The 18,162-nt window shown below is 46.3% G+C and overlaps 2 protein-coding genes across 8 annotated transcripts in view; both read right to left on the minus strand.

Moving 5' to 3' along the window:
• LOC135553047 (unconventional myosin-XVIIIa-like) overlaps positions 1–18,162 on the minus strand; it is a 161,086-nt gene that overhangs the window by 89,768 nt on the left and 53,156 nt on the right. The window contains exon 1 of one of the 7 annotated variants that reach the window (XM_064985116.1): positions 12,895–12,999. The exons of 5 other annotated variants lie outside the window; for them this stretch is intronic. In XM_064985116.1, coding sequence (XP_064841188.1) covers positions 12,895–12,906 — 12 coding nt within the window. In that variant the 5' untranslated portion in view covers positions 12,907–12,999. Of the gene's footprint in view, positions 1–12,894; positions 13,000–18,162 lie in introns of those variants that run through there. One more of the 7 variants, XM_064985115.1, reaches the window with a different exon arrangement.
• On the minus strand, positions 1,299–4,348 carry LOC135551615 (uncharacterized). The gene is made up of 4 exons (XM_064982807.1): positions 3,452–4,348; positions 2,934–3,139; positions 1,668–1,732; positions 1,299–1,365 (listed from the first exon to the last, which is right to left on the minus strand). The coding sequence occupies exons 1-4, from the start codon at positions 4,332–4,334 to the stop codon at positions 1,299–1,301; spliced, it is 1,221 nt and encodes a 406-aa protein (XP_064838879.1). The 5' UTR covers positions 4,335–4,348.

Genomic DNA, 18,162 nt, shown 5'->3' on the forward strand with positions numbered 1-18,162 from the left:
TCCATTCCACTGCCATGCTATTGACAAAAGAAAAATTGCACATTAAAGTCCTTTGTCTGGGTTGGTTTGTCAGTTTCCATGCAGTTCAAGGTCTGTTTGATTTCCCTTGAGACATCTAGACACTATCACTGATTAATATTGTCTGTGTTCCAAAAACAGGAAGGGCAAGCAAAGACTGGTAATATCAGGGACAAATATCAGAGAGTTTGGGGTCTAAAACAAATGAGGAAGAGCAAACACCAAGTACCATTACAGATGAACCTTACATACAGGCAAGGTGAGAGAGGGGTAAGTTAGAAGAGGAATCTAGGCTTACACTCCAACACGCCACAAAAACACACACTCCAACCAGGCCTCCAGAGGGGACGCCTGGGGGCCACACTACCTGAGGGGGGGTTGGGGCCGGAGAAAGGAGCGGAGCTGAGGCACGAACCACCGGCTCCAGCTAGCCATACAACCGCCACAGAAAGATGCAGCCAAGCACCAATTAGAAAGAGGGAGGGAAAGAAAGATCATGTTTGACAGGTGACAAAACAAGAATGGAAAAAGAAAGCAGCATAGACAGAAAATTAGTTCAATTAATTGTGAACATGAAGATGCAGTAACTCAGTCATGCATGGATATGGTTGCCTGACGACTCAAATGGAATTCTTCCGCTGCTCTATGTTCGATACATACTTCAGTCTGAGACTGCCATGAATGAAGTCATTTGTAGTGATGTGAAAATGAGTGATGTAGTGAAAAAAAAATCATTGCCGATTGTTCCATTTCTAACTAATCAGGCTCTGGCCTCATCCATCAGTTTCTGTATTTGCGTTCTAGAACTCGTCGTGGAGGTACTAAGATCCAAATTCATTGTGGAAAAGAAACTAGCGTCCGTGGGCGTGGCGTAGCATTTGGCTGGAGCAAGACGTTTGGGTAGCCAAGCAATGGATATGGCCAAAATGAATAAATCTGTACTTTAAATTAAATGTGACAAAAAATAAAATGACAAATGACTATTAGCTATCATCATAAAGATTGAACATCCAGTGAAGAACAGAAAGAGAGATAAAGAGCATAATGAAGAGCATGATGAAGAGCATTCATGAAAAATAAATAGGCACCTCTAAAACGCATTTATGGAATGTTAATGTGTCCTGTTAAAATGAATGAAGGAAAGAAAGTAAAGATTAAACAAGTGAAACACATGAGAGGAGAAGCATGTATATAGGCAGTCCAGAGGGAGTGGAGATAATAGAGAAATGGTGAGCGGGAGAAAGATAAAGAAATAAATAGAGACGAGGGAAGGTGGGACTTTACAGGTGCAGTGAAGATCCTCTCCAGGCGTCTATGAGCCTCTTCAGTGGGACTGAGTGGCACCTCCTGGAGGTCAGATCACCAACAGGTTGAGCTCTGAAACTACTACTCAAAGCTCACTATTCTAGCGGACCACATTCAACACTGCTTCATAGACAACAGAAATGTGTACTTTTTTTCATGCTATGAGATGTTCGCTAGATGCCGTGCCAATCCTGAACTCACACACACTTGGTTACAATACCTCATGTCCACAGCATAGCAACAGTGACCTGTGTGAATGCTGTGGGGCACACCAACACACACACACACACACACACACACACACACACACCTTTTGGGTAATGTTTGGGGTAATGGTTGATGACTTGTTCTGCGGTGAAGCCTTCTCAATGGGAACAGAGGACAGGGGAGAGGCTGCCAAAGCCTTCACCTTCAAAATTGTACACACAGATACATCCACAAGCACAAGCAAACCGTAAGTAATGTACACACACATACAAGTAGTCCATAAGATAAAGAAATTATACAACCATGCTGAACAAACCCACAACAAGCCATGCTCCAGACGTCCAGAGTCTAGCTAAGGTTGTGAGCAAATCAACAGTCAACTTGGATGTGAAATTATTCAGATCTCAATGCACAGGGCGAAGCCAAGCAAAACTATAACTAGCTTGGATAACAATACACAAGCAAACTTTAGCCTTAGACAATTATAGCAAATTCAGATAGTCACTGCAGTGGTCAAAGCCTGCCTACGGTCAGCTAGCCAAGTAAACAAAGACCCTGAGAGGCCCGTAATAGCCAAAACTCAGCGAGAATCCAGCAAAAAAAACAAAGCTTTTAAACATATCTGGCACCTGCAAAATGTATAGATAGTTCTCTTATCCCAAAGCCTGCCAAAGTGGCTGCAGCGCAGCTTTGAACTTTATTTCCCAGAAAGACAATGTCACTATCGGTAATTAGCTCTGTGGGTCTCCCTGAATCTCCAGGCCACAGCAACAGAACATTCCACCCCGATATGTTTTTTCCTCCTTTGGAAAAACCCCCCACAGGCTAACCTCAATAAACAATGTTCCCAAGCTGCAGATGACAGCAGGGTCTCTTGGGTTGAGGCTGGAGGGAAAAAGAGCTACTGAACTTGTTGTTTGTTTTGGTGGAAGCTGTTTCAGCAGCCCTGGCGTCTCAGAGGAGAGAGATGTGAGGAAGGAGAGCTGTGTGAGACAGGCTCCATCCCCCATGAGAGACTCAGAGACAGATGGAGCTGGTATCAGAGTATCAAACACAACAAAAGCTTCAGCCCCATGAAACTGCACCCTTAGACAGACTGAGAAATAAACTGACTCTGTGCATATGAGAAAGTTCTGAAGAAGCAAATTACTTCAATAGGGAGTTGAGAGCAATTTGGCAGGCTGGGCCCATCGTAGCACCAAAATATAGCTGAAACTCTGCTAACAAGTAGAGACCTCAACAAGATAAGTGAAGTTAGTTAAAATTACACCCCACACACACACAACAATGACTGGAGTTATCATAGAGATGCAAAAAGTGCTGTTTGTGTATTAGCAATTAACATCCGGTTTTTCACACAGTGGTCTCAAAAGTGGTCCATGCAGTGTGGAGGGTAGGCCTACCTCAGGCTTCTTCACGGTTGGCTGTCTGGGGGGCGGGATGAACTCCGGTGGTGGAGAGAGCGTACTCGCCTTGGGAGTGATGGCTGCAGGAGGAGGGGAGAGAGCCGAGGACTTGGGAGGGTTAGGGTAGAGATGCGAGGCCTTGGGGTCTGGGACGAACCCTGCAGCGGAAGTACTGAAGGAGGATTTGGAGGTGGGAACGGTTGCTGAAGGGGGAGTGACAGGGGAGGATTTATAAGAGGGGACAAAACCAGCAGATGGGGAAAGGGGTATATATTTTGGGACTGGTATGAACCCGGCAGGTGAGGACATATGGGTCGATTTTAGTGGTGGGATGAAGCATGGCGGGTGAATGTCTGGAGAGGATTTGGGAGCTACAGTGATAACTGAAGGAGTAACAGCAGTGTATTTTGGTGCTGGTGCAAACCCTGCTGGAGGGGAAAGAGGCGTAGATTTTGGTGCTGGTACAAACCCATCAGGTGGGCTAAGGGAGGCTGATTTTGGTGGTGGAATGAAACCTGCGGGAGGGGAGAGCGAGGAAGGCTTTGAGGCAGGGATGAAGCCTGCGGGTGCAGACTTGGAGGGAACCAAGGTCAAAGTAGAAGCAGTAGGAGGAACTTTGGCAGGTGCCGCCAACACGGGAATCTTATCTTCCGGTTTTGAAACTGGGCCGACTTTAGGGCAAGATTTAATATCAACCAACTCTGGACTTTCTTTTTCCTCTCTTTTCACAGCTTCCTCCTGTTTATTTTCAGGTGGCCCATCTTTGCGTGTGCGAGGGCGGTCCCTGGTCCTCCCGCGGACCATGAGGCTGGCCAGCCCAGCTGATATATTGTCCTTCTCCTCTGTCTTGATGGTGTCGTGCTTGAAAGAGAACAGTGGAACCTTTGGGACCTTGGGCACAGATCTTAGCACTTGCGATAGCACCAATTTAGGAGGTTCAGGGGCAGGTTTGGTAGGCTCAGGAGCTGGAGCATACTCTTCTTCTGCAGGTAGTACCTTTCTCACCACTCGACGTACCACCTTCACTACCTTCTTGCGGGTAAGGCTCTGATCATCGTTGTCCAGGTCTGGTTGGTTGGCACTGCCGTTGGCAGAGCTTCCATTGACGGCACTTCCATTAACTGATCCGTTGGGCTTGCTGTTTCCGTTCAGCACAGGCTCAGGGCTAATCATGGAAGCTCTGAGTGGGTCAGGGCTCTTGAAGCGTTGTGCTGGCATCTGGATCGGAGGCACTGGACTTTTGAAGCGTTCAGGGACCTTTACATCCCTGCGTACCCTGGGTGGTGAAGGACTCCTGACCCTGACCCCGTGTGGTGTCTTGGCCGGCTCAGGGCTTTTACTGCAGAGTAGGCCCCTGCCAGGATCCAGACTCGGCACGGACTGGGAGCGGATACTCATACTGCCACTGTCGCTGTCTGACTACTCACACAACAGGGAGGGAGAGAGCAGAGCAGCAAGACACATGAGGAGAAACCAGAACAGACTTAAGGTAAACTCACACAGTTCAGCTTAAAGCCTATGCAAACTCAAATTTTGTTACTCAACCAAAAACCTTATCTGAGCAGCCCTGTGTTTGTCTGGATCGTCTGATAGTGTATGTATGGTTGACCAAAGAGATCACAGGTCCTAAGCATTAGCAGGATTGTGTCTACTGTGCTTGTTTGCTCTCCTGGACAGGCATGCTGTTATGCTCACCCAACTGCCACATGCCTGCCCAGGTCCTGAAATAGAACAGGGTGGGTTGATATGAGAGGTGGTGCGTGGAGGTTTCAGACTGAGATAGCAGAGGTGTCTATGGGTGATTACTTGGCCCCCTCTCTGCACTGGAGCACCGCGCTTCTAATGAAAGAGCTAATGACACACACACCTTCGCACAGCTGCAGCTGCTATATCACTCAAACACACACACCTGTGCAGAATCTTTCTCCCAGCTGCATATCACACGCTAACACTGTCCTTCCTAACCTCACTCCCCACACTAACTGAGCATCGTGCCAAACACACTGTCCTTCCCAACCTCACTCCCCACACTAACTGAGCATCGTGCCAAACACACTGTCCTTCCTAACCTCACTCCCCACACTAACTGAGCATCGTGCCAAACACACTGTCCTTCCTAACCTCATTCCCCACACTAACTGAGCATTGTGCCAATGACATACATTCCTATCTCTCCCCTAGTATTTTACACTTGAATATCCCTGCCTTCCTACAGACCTTGTTATAACCCAGCACATTACACTGCCCTCCACAGACAGAGCCTACCTCCACCTAAGAGGCTAACCAACACTTCTGAAGGATAGTAACACTTGAATGCAATAATAACCTGCTTTAGTGTCTCATCTTCCCCTCGTACCTGACATGGCTCCATGGCTCCCAGGGGGGATTAGCCGTGGATCCCTCCAGACAGGCGGCTGAGTGCTGGGGATGCAGCCTGTGGGATGCCGGCAGGCTGGGGATCAGGCCTGGTTTCCTGCTGGTTCTCTGCTGTTCTTCTGTCACTCTCCCTGTCTACACCGCTGCAGAGTAAGTGTTAAAGACACACCGTCCTCTTTTGCCCTACGCTGAACACTGCCTGGCTCAGCACATCAGTCTCACTACAGCACCCGGCGAGGGAACATCGCCTGGCTCAGCATATCAGTCTCCCTACAGCACCCGGCAAGGGAACACTGCCTGGCTCAGCACATCAGTCTCCCTACAGTACCCAGCGAGGGAACACTGCCTGGCTCAGCACATCAGTCTCCCTCCAGTACCCAGCGAGGGAACACTGCCTGGCTCAGCACATCAGTCTCCCTACAGTACCCAGCGAGGGAACACTGCCTGGCTCAGCACATCAGTCTCCCTACAGTACCCAGCGAGGGAACATCGCCTGGCTCAGCACATCAGTCTCCCTACAGTACCCAGCGAGGGAACACTGCCTGGCTCAGCACATCAGTCTCCCTCCAGTACCCGGCAAGGGAACACTGCCTGGCTCAGCACATCAGTCTCCCTACAGTACCCAGCGAGGGAACACTGCCTGGCTCAGCACATCAGTCTCCCTCCAGTACCCAGCGAGGGAACACTGCCTGGCTCAGCACATCAGTCTCCCTACAGTACCCAGCGAGGGAACACTGCCTGGCTCAGCACATCAGTCTCCCTACAGTACCCGGCGAGGGAACACTGCCTGGCTCAGCACATCAGTCTCCCTACAGTACCCAGCGAGAAACATACTTGTTTATTATCAAAACCAATAGCCTTCATCAGGGAGTCAGACTGACTTGCCTAGTTAAATAAAGGTTAAAAAAATACATAAATAAATAAACACGTTGGTTTTAATAATAAAGTATCGTCCCCCAAGAGTTGCTGAATATCTTTTATATTTGTGAGCAAGTTGCACATTATAAACTGCCTGTTTGTTCATCTTTAGGCTATGTTGGGATATGGCTGCAATTGAAACTGTCATTTGAAAATAAAGGAATCATACTATTTACAAAGCAATTATAGAAGCCAAACACAGCGTGGAACACCAGGCGTTTGTTGTGCAATTAAAAAGTGCAACCGTCTGTGACATTACATCCAGAACAGAAAAATAACAACGCTCTTCCACGTTGTGCCTGTTTTCACATCGGCTTGTTAATGAGTAACTGTCTCCTATTGTGGCGAGAAAGACACTTGTCTGGTGTCAGGAGCTACCAGGGTGTGTGTGGTTCCAATGGCTCAGTTGGTTGAAGCACAGTACTGCTGGCAAACCTCCAGGTAAGAGACCAGTGGCGTGACAGGTACATCTCAATAGTCTGAAGCTTCCTCTCCACCTCTGTGAGGTTACCATAATGCACTCCAATCCCCAGAAACCTGTGATCCCCTTAGTCACACACTCAAGATTTCTGCTTAATGGGATACTTCAGGATGTTAGCATTATCTACTTCCCCAAAGTCAGATGAACTTGTGGGTACCATTTGTATGTCTCTAAGTCCAGTATGAAGGATGTCAGAGGTAGTTTTCCAGTCATTGCGCTAACGCTAGATATCATCTTCCTTCACACTGCCAAAATTACAAAGTATCCTTTTAAGCCTACAGCAGAGCTATTTAATTCCGGTCCTGGAGGGCCGAAACACTTCTGCTTTTTGTTTCTACCTGGTAGGTAATTGCACTAAATCAGTACCTGATTAGAAAAAGAGGATGCAAACCGGAAGTGTTTTGGCCCTCCAGGACTGGAATTGAACAGCCCTGCTCTGAAGCTTCACTACATGAGAACGATACCAGTCAACTTACACCCTGGTTTGAGGTCTTGGAGCCTGGTGGTCTGACCTCTTCTTTGACCTAAAGAGTTTGGTAAGACAAGGGACTGAGGTCAAAACCTAGGACACTTAGAAGTGGTCACTCGCCAGGGGTACTTGCAGGAAACACTCTCTCACTGCACAACATGCAAAACATACACCATGCTGCAAACCTGGATGTATACTATGTGGAAGCGCTATCACTTACCACACAACACACAGTGTCTATTTGAACGTTAAGGCTAATATTATTCACAGACACTAATCTGTAGCCACAAAGGAACATTTTGATGTAATAGTGACACCTGACAATTACAAGGCCTGCTTAAAAAGGCTTTGGGATTATTTTGATGTATTTATCACTATGATCTTTTATTTTGGGTAACGTTTCGGGGAGGCATCCGTTTACTGTGGGGCTACAGGATGTGTTGTGATGGTCAAACAAAATGGCAGTCAAACAAAACGAAATCTACAGCCAGCATGGCAGTCAGATCTCCCCCAGAATAAAGTATTTGAAGCAATATCACGGACCTCGTTATTTTGTCAAAGCAAATGACTCCAGTCAAGGTTTTTCCACGGTGAGTCAAACACTGATATTGGATCATGCATCCAATGACAACGGTTACTTTTAGCACACTGTCAGAAAACCACAGCAGAGGCATGGCTGTTAGACCACAAGCGTTCAACGACGTGACATTCTCAAGCCACAAAATGGACTCTTAGTGGAGGTGTGATACATGCAGGGCACACATTTCTACAGACACCAACGTAACCCACCCCATGTCCCCACACCAACGTAACCCACCCCATGTCCCCACACCAACGTAACCCACCCCATGTCCCCACACCAACGTAACCCACCCCATGTCCCCACACCAACGTGACCCACCCCATGTCCCCACACCAACATAACCCACCCCATGTCCCCACACCAACATAACCCACCCCATGTCCCCACACCAACATAACCCACCCCATGTCCCCACACCAACGTGACCCACCCCATGTCCCCACACCAACGTAACCCACCCCATGTCCCCACACCAACATAACCCACCCCATGTCCCCACACCAACGTGACCCACCCCATGTCCCCACACCAACGTAACCCACCCCATGTCCCCACACCAACGTAACCCACCCCATGTCCCCACACCAACATAACCCACCCCATGTCCCCACACCAACGTAACCCACCCCATGTCCCCACACCAACGTAACCCACCCCATGTCCCCACACCAACATAACCCACACCAACATAACCCACACCAACATAACCCACCCCAACATGCTGTGAGGAAAACTGAACAGGACTTCCCTTTTGCTCCCAGAAGGAAAAGCGCGATGAGAATGCCATGTTGGCTGCACTGATGTCATGAGCTGTGCAGGATGAGGGGGGAAGAGGGGGAGGGCAGGAATGGAGAGAAGTACTGGACAGATGGATGGATCTTCACAATTGAGGCCAAAATCACCGTTTTTTCACTCTAGGGGCCAGTAACCAGTGGGATAGTGAAAGACCACGTGTCGCAGGAAGTGAACTGATCAAGTCTAGGGTACAAAGAAAAGCAAGAGACACAACAGAGGGATAAGGGCTCTCCTAAATATACATGAACATATCATTTCTGTGATTTGTGGCACACAAAAAGTATCTAGGAAATGTTGATGTCATCACAGTAAAAAACAAACAGAACACCAATACATACAGTGCCTTGCGAAAGTATTCAGCCCCCTTGAACTTTGCGACCTTTTGCCACATTTCAGGCTTCAAACATAAAGATATAAAACTGTATTTTTTGTGAAGAATCAACAACAAGTGGGACACAATCATGAAGTGGAACAACATTTATTGGATATTTCAAACTTTTTTAACAAATCAAAAACTGAAAAATTGGGCGTGCAAAATTATTCAGCCCCCCTAAGTTAATACTTTGTAGCGTCACCTTTTGCTGCGATTACAGCTGTAAGTCGCTTGGGGTATGTCTCTATCAGTTTTGCACATCGAGAGACTGAAATGTTTTCCCATTCCTCCTTGCAAAACAGCTCGAGCTCAGTGAGGTTGGATGGAGAGCATTTGTGAACAGCAGTTTTCAGTTCTTTCCACAGATTCTCGATTGGATTCAGGTCTGGACTTTGACTTGGCCATTCTAACACCTGGATATGTTTATTTTTGAACCATTCTATTGTAGATTTTGCTTTATGTTTTGGATCATTGTCTTGTTGGAAGACAAATCTCCGTCCCAGTCTCAGGTCTTTTGCAGACAGGTTTTCTTCCAGAATGGTCCTGTATTTGGCTACATCCATCTTCCCATCAATTTTAACCATCTTCCCTGTCCTGCTGAAGAAAAGCAGGCCCAAACCATGATGCTGCCACCACCATGTTTGACAGTGGAGATGGTGTGTTCAGGGTGATGAGCTGTGTTGCTTTTACGCCAAACATAACGTTTTGCATTGTTGCCAAAAAGTTCTCCCACCTCAGCTGTAGATCTCTGCAGTTCATCCAGAGTGATCATGGGCCTCTTGGCTGCATCTCTGATCAGTCTTCTCCTTGTATGAGCTAAAAGTTTAGAGGGACGGCCAGGTCTTGGTAGATTTGCAGTGGTCTGATACTCCTTCCATTTCAATATTATCACTTGCACAGTGCTCCTTCGGATGTTTAAAGCTTGGGAAATCTTTTTGTATCCAAATCCGGCTTTAAACTTCTTCACAACAGTATCTCGGACCTGCCTGGTGTGTTCCTTGTTCTTCATGATGCTCTCTGCGCTTTTAACGGACCTCTGAGACTATCACAGTGCAGGTGCATTTATACGGAGACTTGATTACACACAGGTGGATTGTATTTATCATCATTAGTCATTTAGGTCAACATTGGATGAGAGATCAGAGATCCTCACTGAACTTCTGGAGAGAGTTTGCTGCACTGAAAGTAAAGGGGCTGAATAATTTTGCACGCCCAATTTTTCAGTTTTTGATTTGTTAAAAAGTTTGAAATATCCAATAAATGTCGTTCCACTTCATGATTGTGTCCCACTTGTTGTTGATTCTTCACAAAAAAATACAGTTTTATATCTTTATGTTTGAAGCCTGAAATGTGGCAAAAGGTTGCAAAGTTCAAGGGGGCCGAATACTTTCGCAAGGCACTGTAGACATGACCTCAGGGATATTTCTATAAAGAAAACATTCAATGCCAAATACCAGACTGTTGAGAAGCTGCAGTGAGGCGGGTTACAGCACCTCCCTGTCCCTGCTGAGAGTATTGAATCTGTGGGTTAAGTGGGGGCCTTTACTCATAATCACATCTGGCTGTTGCTCAAACATGGTGCCAACCAAGACAGGCCCTGTTCCCCCAGACCCCCTTCCCCATGCCCAGGCCTCCTGTCCCAAGGCTTCATGTACCATGCCCAGGCCTCCTGTCCCAAGGCCTCCTGCCCATTGCCCTGGCCCCCTGCCCAGCCCCATGCCCATGCCCATGCCCCATGCTCTACTGTATGTCTGTGTATGAGGAGCAGCCCTGGTCCTAATCCTCCCCCCATAACAGAGAGCTTTAGTGGGGGTCAGTCAGTCTGTAGCCCTGGCTCCGGCTCTCCCACAACAAGCTCTAATGTGTCTATAATAGGGGGGGGGGGGGTTGCTGAGGTCTGCTGTGGACACAGGGCAGGCTCGGCCAGGCAGGGGCCAGGGGGACAGGACAGGTCTTTTTTTAGGAGGAGCCACGTGGGCATAACGCCTCAGAAGCCAACTTCAGGTTGTACAGCCAGGTTGAATCTCTAGTCCCCTCTCAGCACACACACACACACACACACACACACACACACACACACACACACACACACACACACACACACACACACACACACACACACACACACACACACACACACACACACACACACACACACACACACACACACAGAGACACACAGTAAAACATGTACAAAAACACCATCACAAACATGCACAGTGAGCCATCTAACCTGGATATAGCATGGTAACTGACACTCACAGCCACTGCTTTGGGAGAACACCAGTGGATTTAGCTAACAATAACAGAATAAAGCCGTATTGACAATACTGAATCAGTGCAGTAAAGAGATAGGGCTATGCCCAGAGATAATGACAATAAAAGCTGAGGAACAGACTTTAATGTCTATTAGTCACTGTGAAACATGACAACTGCCTTTGACTGACTCGGACAATAAAAGCAGAAATGTACATAGCCTGATAACAAAGCTTATTGGAAACGTGGTTTGATTTCATATGACAAGGAAGAGGGACAGTCATCTCAGGGATCTACAACTCAACCAGCAGTGACAAAACAACACTGAACTTGAGTAATCACTGGTCCACTGAGAGAGAGTTAGAGTTAGGGCAGCCAGTTGGTGTTGACAGAGGAAACAGCACACACTCTTTCTGCATCTCAGATCCACTTTGTACTGTAGACTAGGGTCAGGCTGGTCCCCCAACAACAGAAAAGGGAAGTCAACCCACAGATGGCACCCTACACAGGAAATCGCAGGATAGCAGACCCATTTTCCACAGATGCAAACTTGGCAAACGTTGTTCTTCAATAGGTTCTCTCTCAACAGTTGGTCAGAACAATAGAATTTCCACAAAATATAATGGGTCGGCATTGCTAATAGCATAGCTCACTATACCAAGTACCAACACACACTGAACAGTTAACGTGTCTTTTCCAACAGGGGCAAGACTCAAAAGACACAAAGGCGCCATTCAACTTCTGCCCAATCTGCTTATGAAAGCCAGTTCCAAACAGCTACCATCACAGCCTTCCTGGCAATCACACTCCTTTCACTTCTACTATTACAGAATTCTACTGGCACACATGCTAAAGCACACAGATCAAACCAAATGAACCAAGTTACATTGGCTAGCACTACACCAAGGCTCAGGCAACAGGATGTTAGAATAGCTAGCTAGCATCTCCAGAGCCAAAATGGCTCCCCTTAGCTGAGCTCAGTTGCAGAGAGCGATGGCTAGCCCCTAACACTTTCAGCCCTAAAAATAGTGTTACCCATGGTAGAGATGGCACACTCAGCCTACAGATTCCTCCACAGAAGACCTATTGCTTTCCCCCAACAATCCTGGAACCACGGCTCCTCCTTTACCTGCTGTCTTCTATGTAGGTGAATAATGTAGAGTTAGGTTTGGTAGATCCAATCCTTCCCTGACCGAAATAAGCCCTTAAAACATTGCCCGGTAACGGGGGTTCAACACAGAGTTAGTTGAGAGTGTGTGAAAGAGCTGAGATGGCCGGCAGACTCACGTCACGTCACACAGGGCACAGGCTGGGGAAAGGAGCCCCCTGATAGGCTGACTATTATCAGAGAGACAAGGCAGGGACAGCTGTCACGATACTAGGGTCCAGGCAGTTAAAAATAGCTCCCCAGAACCAACACCGCTGCCACCAATACCTCCCCTGGTTCCCTGGCTAGCCCCCCACCCAACCCTCAAGAATTCAGGCCAACTAGCAGCCCTCTCTCTCACGACAATTGCTGTCTCCTCAATTGCTCCGTGAGGACCCCAGTCAGTATGTGTGTGTGTGGGTGTGTGTGTGTGTGTGTGTCAAACCTCTGTTGTGACTTATTTAAGGAGTGATGGATCTCTGGTAAATGTACTGTAATAAAGTGTTTTTTTTGTTAAACAACAACAAAGACAGTCTACTCTGAGTGTGTGTCCTACATACCTGAAGGTACATGTGTGTTTTGATTATGAGGGAAGCGTAGTCTTTTCTCCTGTGGTCTGCAGGTCTGTCTGAGGCTGGGAGTTGCAGAATGAAATGCGGAAGAGGAGAAACAGAGGAGAAAACCAGAAGCGCTATGACACGGGGCACAGGAAATGATACGGGGCTTGGTGCCTCCCTCACTCTCACACCAGGGAAGAAGCATGCTGTAGAGCACGCTGGGTACAACATTAGGTTTGAATCCTCACACATTCTCTCTCTTTCGATGAGGGGAACTGTATTAAACAGTCAACAAGTAAACACATAGTAGTGCAGTGTCACGAAGGGAAGAGGCACAGAATACCATATTGATACAATCCAAAGGAACATAAATCAATGCTATTATCTACTCACACCCTCTTAACAAAACAAGCCCTCGGGCCACTTAATATAATATCCAAACTACTTCTCATTATAGTACTATTCTCAATGTCATATCCCTAAACACCACTAGAGGGCAACACTTCCTATTCAAGGAAGGCCTTGTAAATGTATTCAATGCCCTCACATAGCCACTTGGGGGAGTAAGAACACTAAATATAAACCAGCCTGTACGTTGTGTGACTGCAGCAGCAGCACAAAGACAAAGAGCTGATTCTTCACCAATCATAACAAACTGCCATCACTCTCCAGAGGAAGAGAGGAAACTAATCCCAATCATGTGTGCCACAAAAGCTTAGTAATAGTATGACACAAGGCTAGGCGGTATGGGGAGTGAGCTGAGGGGAATCTGGGCAAATCAGTGATGTACTGTATACTGGACAGGCGTTGCCTGCAGTGCTGAGGGAGAGTGCTTCTAGAAGCTGGCCAGGGAGGTGTGGTTGGATGAAGGGTGGGAACTGCTGCTCAAGGCTGAATTTAGAACATGGAGAATAGAAATACAGTGATGTAACTGAGTTTGTGTGTGTGGTTGCATGCATGCTACGTAAAAACCCAGGACATTTACAGTATTAGGAAAGACTGCCTTCTCGTCTTGTGCACCAGTGACATGGAATAGTCTACAATCCATGCTTCATCTAGATATGTTAGTGCCACTGAATGAAGTTCACATTTTGATGTGTGTGTGTATGGGTGTGTATTAATGCATAATAACCTTATAGATCACTGGTACAGTATAGTACAGATAGACCTATCTGATTTAATGACATGAGCATTGTAACAGTAAATAGAAGTTGTTTCAGGGAACACTGATGGTGAGTGAGAGAGGGAGCCGGGAAGTGTGTCCACTGGATGATGTGTGTGACGGCGCTCCCATCCTGCTGTACGCATGGCAAACAGTAGGATCCAAGAGGAAATGAAGGTATGAGTTTGTCAGCTGGGAATAACAGGAATAACATGCTGCTTATGACACGCACAGAGGAGGAATGTCCAACCCCCTCGACACTCAACTGCATGATATTCAACACAATATTCACTGTACCCACGGGGGGGGGGGGACAATGCCCTATATTTCACAACACACATTTTCATTTCAAAAACAAAATCTGGATTACATTTGATTAAAATTCCTATCATTTCAGAGAATGAATCCGTCAGTCCCCCTCCAGATTCCAATTCATTTGACAGGAATGTAAAATAAATTGACCCATGCTCTGGTAACACACACACGCAAACACACACACACACACACACACACACACACACACACACACACACACACACACACACACACACACACACACACACACTATGATTTCCTCCCTAATCCCTAGTCTTCCAGGTTGATTGGTGTGTATGAACCAGGATGTGAAGAGAAGAGTGCTTCTGTAACACTGTGACCATCTGCCGCTCAGGCCTGTTGACAGGAGAGCCTATCCTATCGAGGAAGGCTATTAGGGGAATAACACAAGTCATCGAGGAATGAACTCTCTCAAATCAGTGCCAAACACACTCGTTTTCCAGCGCTGTAGGTCAGTTGTGTAACATGGTCATAATAACACAGTCCTCTAGGATGTGTAAACGTCCCTGGCTCCTAACAAAGACTGACGTCCCCTGAGGGAGACACCCAGGGACTAACCTAGTTGTCTGTCATCAGACATGTCCTGGCCAGCCTCGACATGTCTCCCATCATACACAGACGAGTACAACAGAGGGCTGTGCCATATTTATGGCCAAAATATAATTTCCCAACATTTTTCTTGTTTTTACGGTATGGCAGTGTTTTTGGTTTTACAGTTCTTAATGTTTTATGAGTAGGGCATGAACCTAGGATGACAACAAATAAATTATACATGGTTTTAATGGGCTTTCTCCATTCTAATTTTATACTCAACCAAACTAGATGAAAACTGAAAGTGAAGTAGTCCAAATTGTAGAACTTGTTGTTTTAGACGGTATTGTAAAAATACATACCGTTATGTGGATCCATATCAGTATACCATTACACATCACCTCTAATCCAAGTCCTCTACCATCACACTTTACTCATCTTTCACATTACTACAGAAAGATACACACACACACACAAAGTCTACATAAGCCCACAAACACACGCTGTTGTTTGTTTAAGGTTTTGTCTTTAAAAACTCCCAAAACACTGACTCAAACAAAGAATAGCCACAGCCAATACAGTAGTTAACTAAGGCACAATGAACCCTTTATGGTAATCAGAGGAAAAACATTAGCTCCACACACACACACACACACACACACACACAGTACCTTGGCAGGCTCCAGTCTATGTTGAGTGTTCTCCTGGCCCATAAGGCAGGTGTTATGAAAGCTATAATATGAAACCAAATCGGTCTTCAGCAGTCCTTATGGAGACCATGATGTTATGTTCAGAATAGAGCTCACTATCTGTCAGCTCGTCAGTCCTTATGGAGACCATGATGTTATGTTCAGAATAGAGCTCACTATCTGTCAGCTAGTTAGTCCTTATGGAGACCATGATGTTATGTTCAGAATAGAGCTCACTATCTGTCAGCTAGTCAGTCCTTATGGAGACCATGATGTTATGTTCAGAATAGAGCTCACTATCTGTCAGCTCGTCAGTCCTTATGGAGACCATGATGTTATGTTCAGAATAGAGCTTACTATCTGTCAGCTAGTCAGTCCTTATGGAGACCATGATGTTATGTTCAGAATAGAGCTCACTATCTGTCAGCTCGTCAGTCCTTATGGAGACCATGATGTTATGTTCAGAATAGAGCTCACTATCTGTCAGCTAGTCAGTCCTTATGGAGACCATGATGTTATGTTCAGAATAGAGCTCACTATCTGTCAGCTAGTCAGTCCTTATGGAGACCATGATGTTATGTTCAGAATAGAGCTCACTATCTGTCAGCTAGTCAGTCCTTATGGAGACCATGATGTTATGTTCAGAATAGAGCTCACTATCTGTCAGCTAGTCAGTCCTTATGGAGACCATGATGTTATGTTCAGAATAGAGCTCAATATCTGTCAGCTCGTCAGTCCTTATGGAGACCATGATGTTATGTTCAGAATAGAGCTCACTATCTGTCAGCTAGTCAGTCCTTATGGAGACCATGATGTTATGTTCAGAATAGAGCTCACTATCTGTCAGCTAGTCAGTCCTTATGGAGACCATGATGTTATGTTCAGAATAGAGCTCACTATCTGTCAGCTAGTCAGTCCTTATGGAGACCATGATGTTATGTTCAGAATAGAGCTCACTATCTGTCAGCTAGTCAGTCCTTATCATGATGTTATGTTCAGAATAGAGCTCACTATCTGTCAGCTAGTCAGTCCTTATGGAGACCATGATGTTATGTTCAGAATAGAGCTCACTATCTGTCAGCTAGTCAGTCCTTATGGAGACCATGATGTTATGTTCAGAATAGAGCTCACTATCTGTCAGCTAGTCAGTCCTTATGGAGACCATGATGTTATGTTCAGAATAGAGCTCACTATCTGTCAGCTAGTCAGTCCTTATGGAGACCATGATGTTATGTTCAGAATAGAGCTCACTATCTGTCAGCTAGTCAGTCCTTATGGAGACCATTATGTTATGTTCAGAATAGAGCTCACTATCTGTCAGCTCGTCAGTCCTTATGGAGACCATGATGTTATGTTCAGAATAGAGCTCACTATCTGTAAGCTAGTCAGTCCTTATGGAGACCATGATGTTATGTTCAGAATAGAGCTCACTATCTGTCAGCTAGTCAGTCCTTATGGAGACCATGATGTTATGTTCAGAATAGAGCTCACTATCTGTCAGCTAGTCAGTCCTTATGGAGACCATGATGTTATGTTCAGAATAGAGCTCACTATCTGTCAGCTCGTCAGTCCTTATGGAGACCATGATGTTATGTTCAGAATAGAGCTCACTATCTGTCAGCTAGTCAGTCCTTATGGAGACCATGATGTTATGTTCAGAATAGAGCTCACTATCTGTCAGCTAGTCAGTCCTTATGGAGACCATGATGTTATGTTCAGAATAGAGCTCACTATCTGCCAGCTAGTCAGACAAGACAATAGAGTATCCTCCCTTGTTCAACCCCTCCATGTAAGGCACCTAGGTTGTAATGATGCCAGCCTGGAGTAGAGGGTAACTTCTGGCTCTTGAAGGCCACTCTGCATACATTATCTAAACAAGCATCCCTGGCCAAACAGCCCTCCCTCCCCATCCCTGTCTCTCCATCTCATTGTCATATTAAGAGAAGCCTCCTCCTGTGTACACACACACAAACACAGACACACACAGCCTCTGGGTCCTCTCCTCTCTGGGCTCTTGGCCTCAGAGGAGAATCTATTCTTAGCAGCACTGCAGTGTACAGTACACATCCCTGGCGTGGCTAACACAGACTGATAGCATCTCTTGAACTGGGAGGAGACACACAGTCACTGAATGTCTGGGTTTCATGGATTTAACTTGTGATTACAAAGCTCAGAATGACATCAGAGATAATGAAGAATGGGGGTAGAGAGGGATTTAGAGTGTGTGTGTGTGTGTGTGTGTGTGTGTGTGTGTGTGTGTGTGTGTGTGTGTGTGTGTGTGTGTGTGTGTGTGTGTGTGTGTGTGTGTGTGTGTGTGTGTGTGTGTGTATCACAGAACTTGAGACAGAATGTGTGATGCGTACCTGGCATTCATTGCTCATCCCCACACAGCGCCTATGCAGCTGGACCGCGACAAGTCTGACCTTGTTTTGACCTACTGTAATGAACACAAGTGGCTATGGAGAAACAGATCAAGTGCCCACATTTTCCATCCCTTATAAGACAAGTGCTGAAGCGAACAAAAAAACCTAACGGCAACAATAGCATCATATT

This window comes from Oncorhynchus masou, chromosome 13 (assembly GCF_036934945.1).
Source record: "Oncorhynchus masou masou isolate Uvic2021 chromosome 13, UVic_Omas_1.1, whole genome shotgun sequence".
Classification (NCBI taxonomy): Eukaryota; Metazoa; Chordata; class Actinopteri; order Salmoniformes; family Salmonidae; genus Oncorhynchus; species Oncorhynchus masou.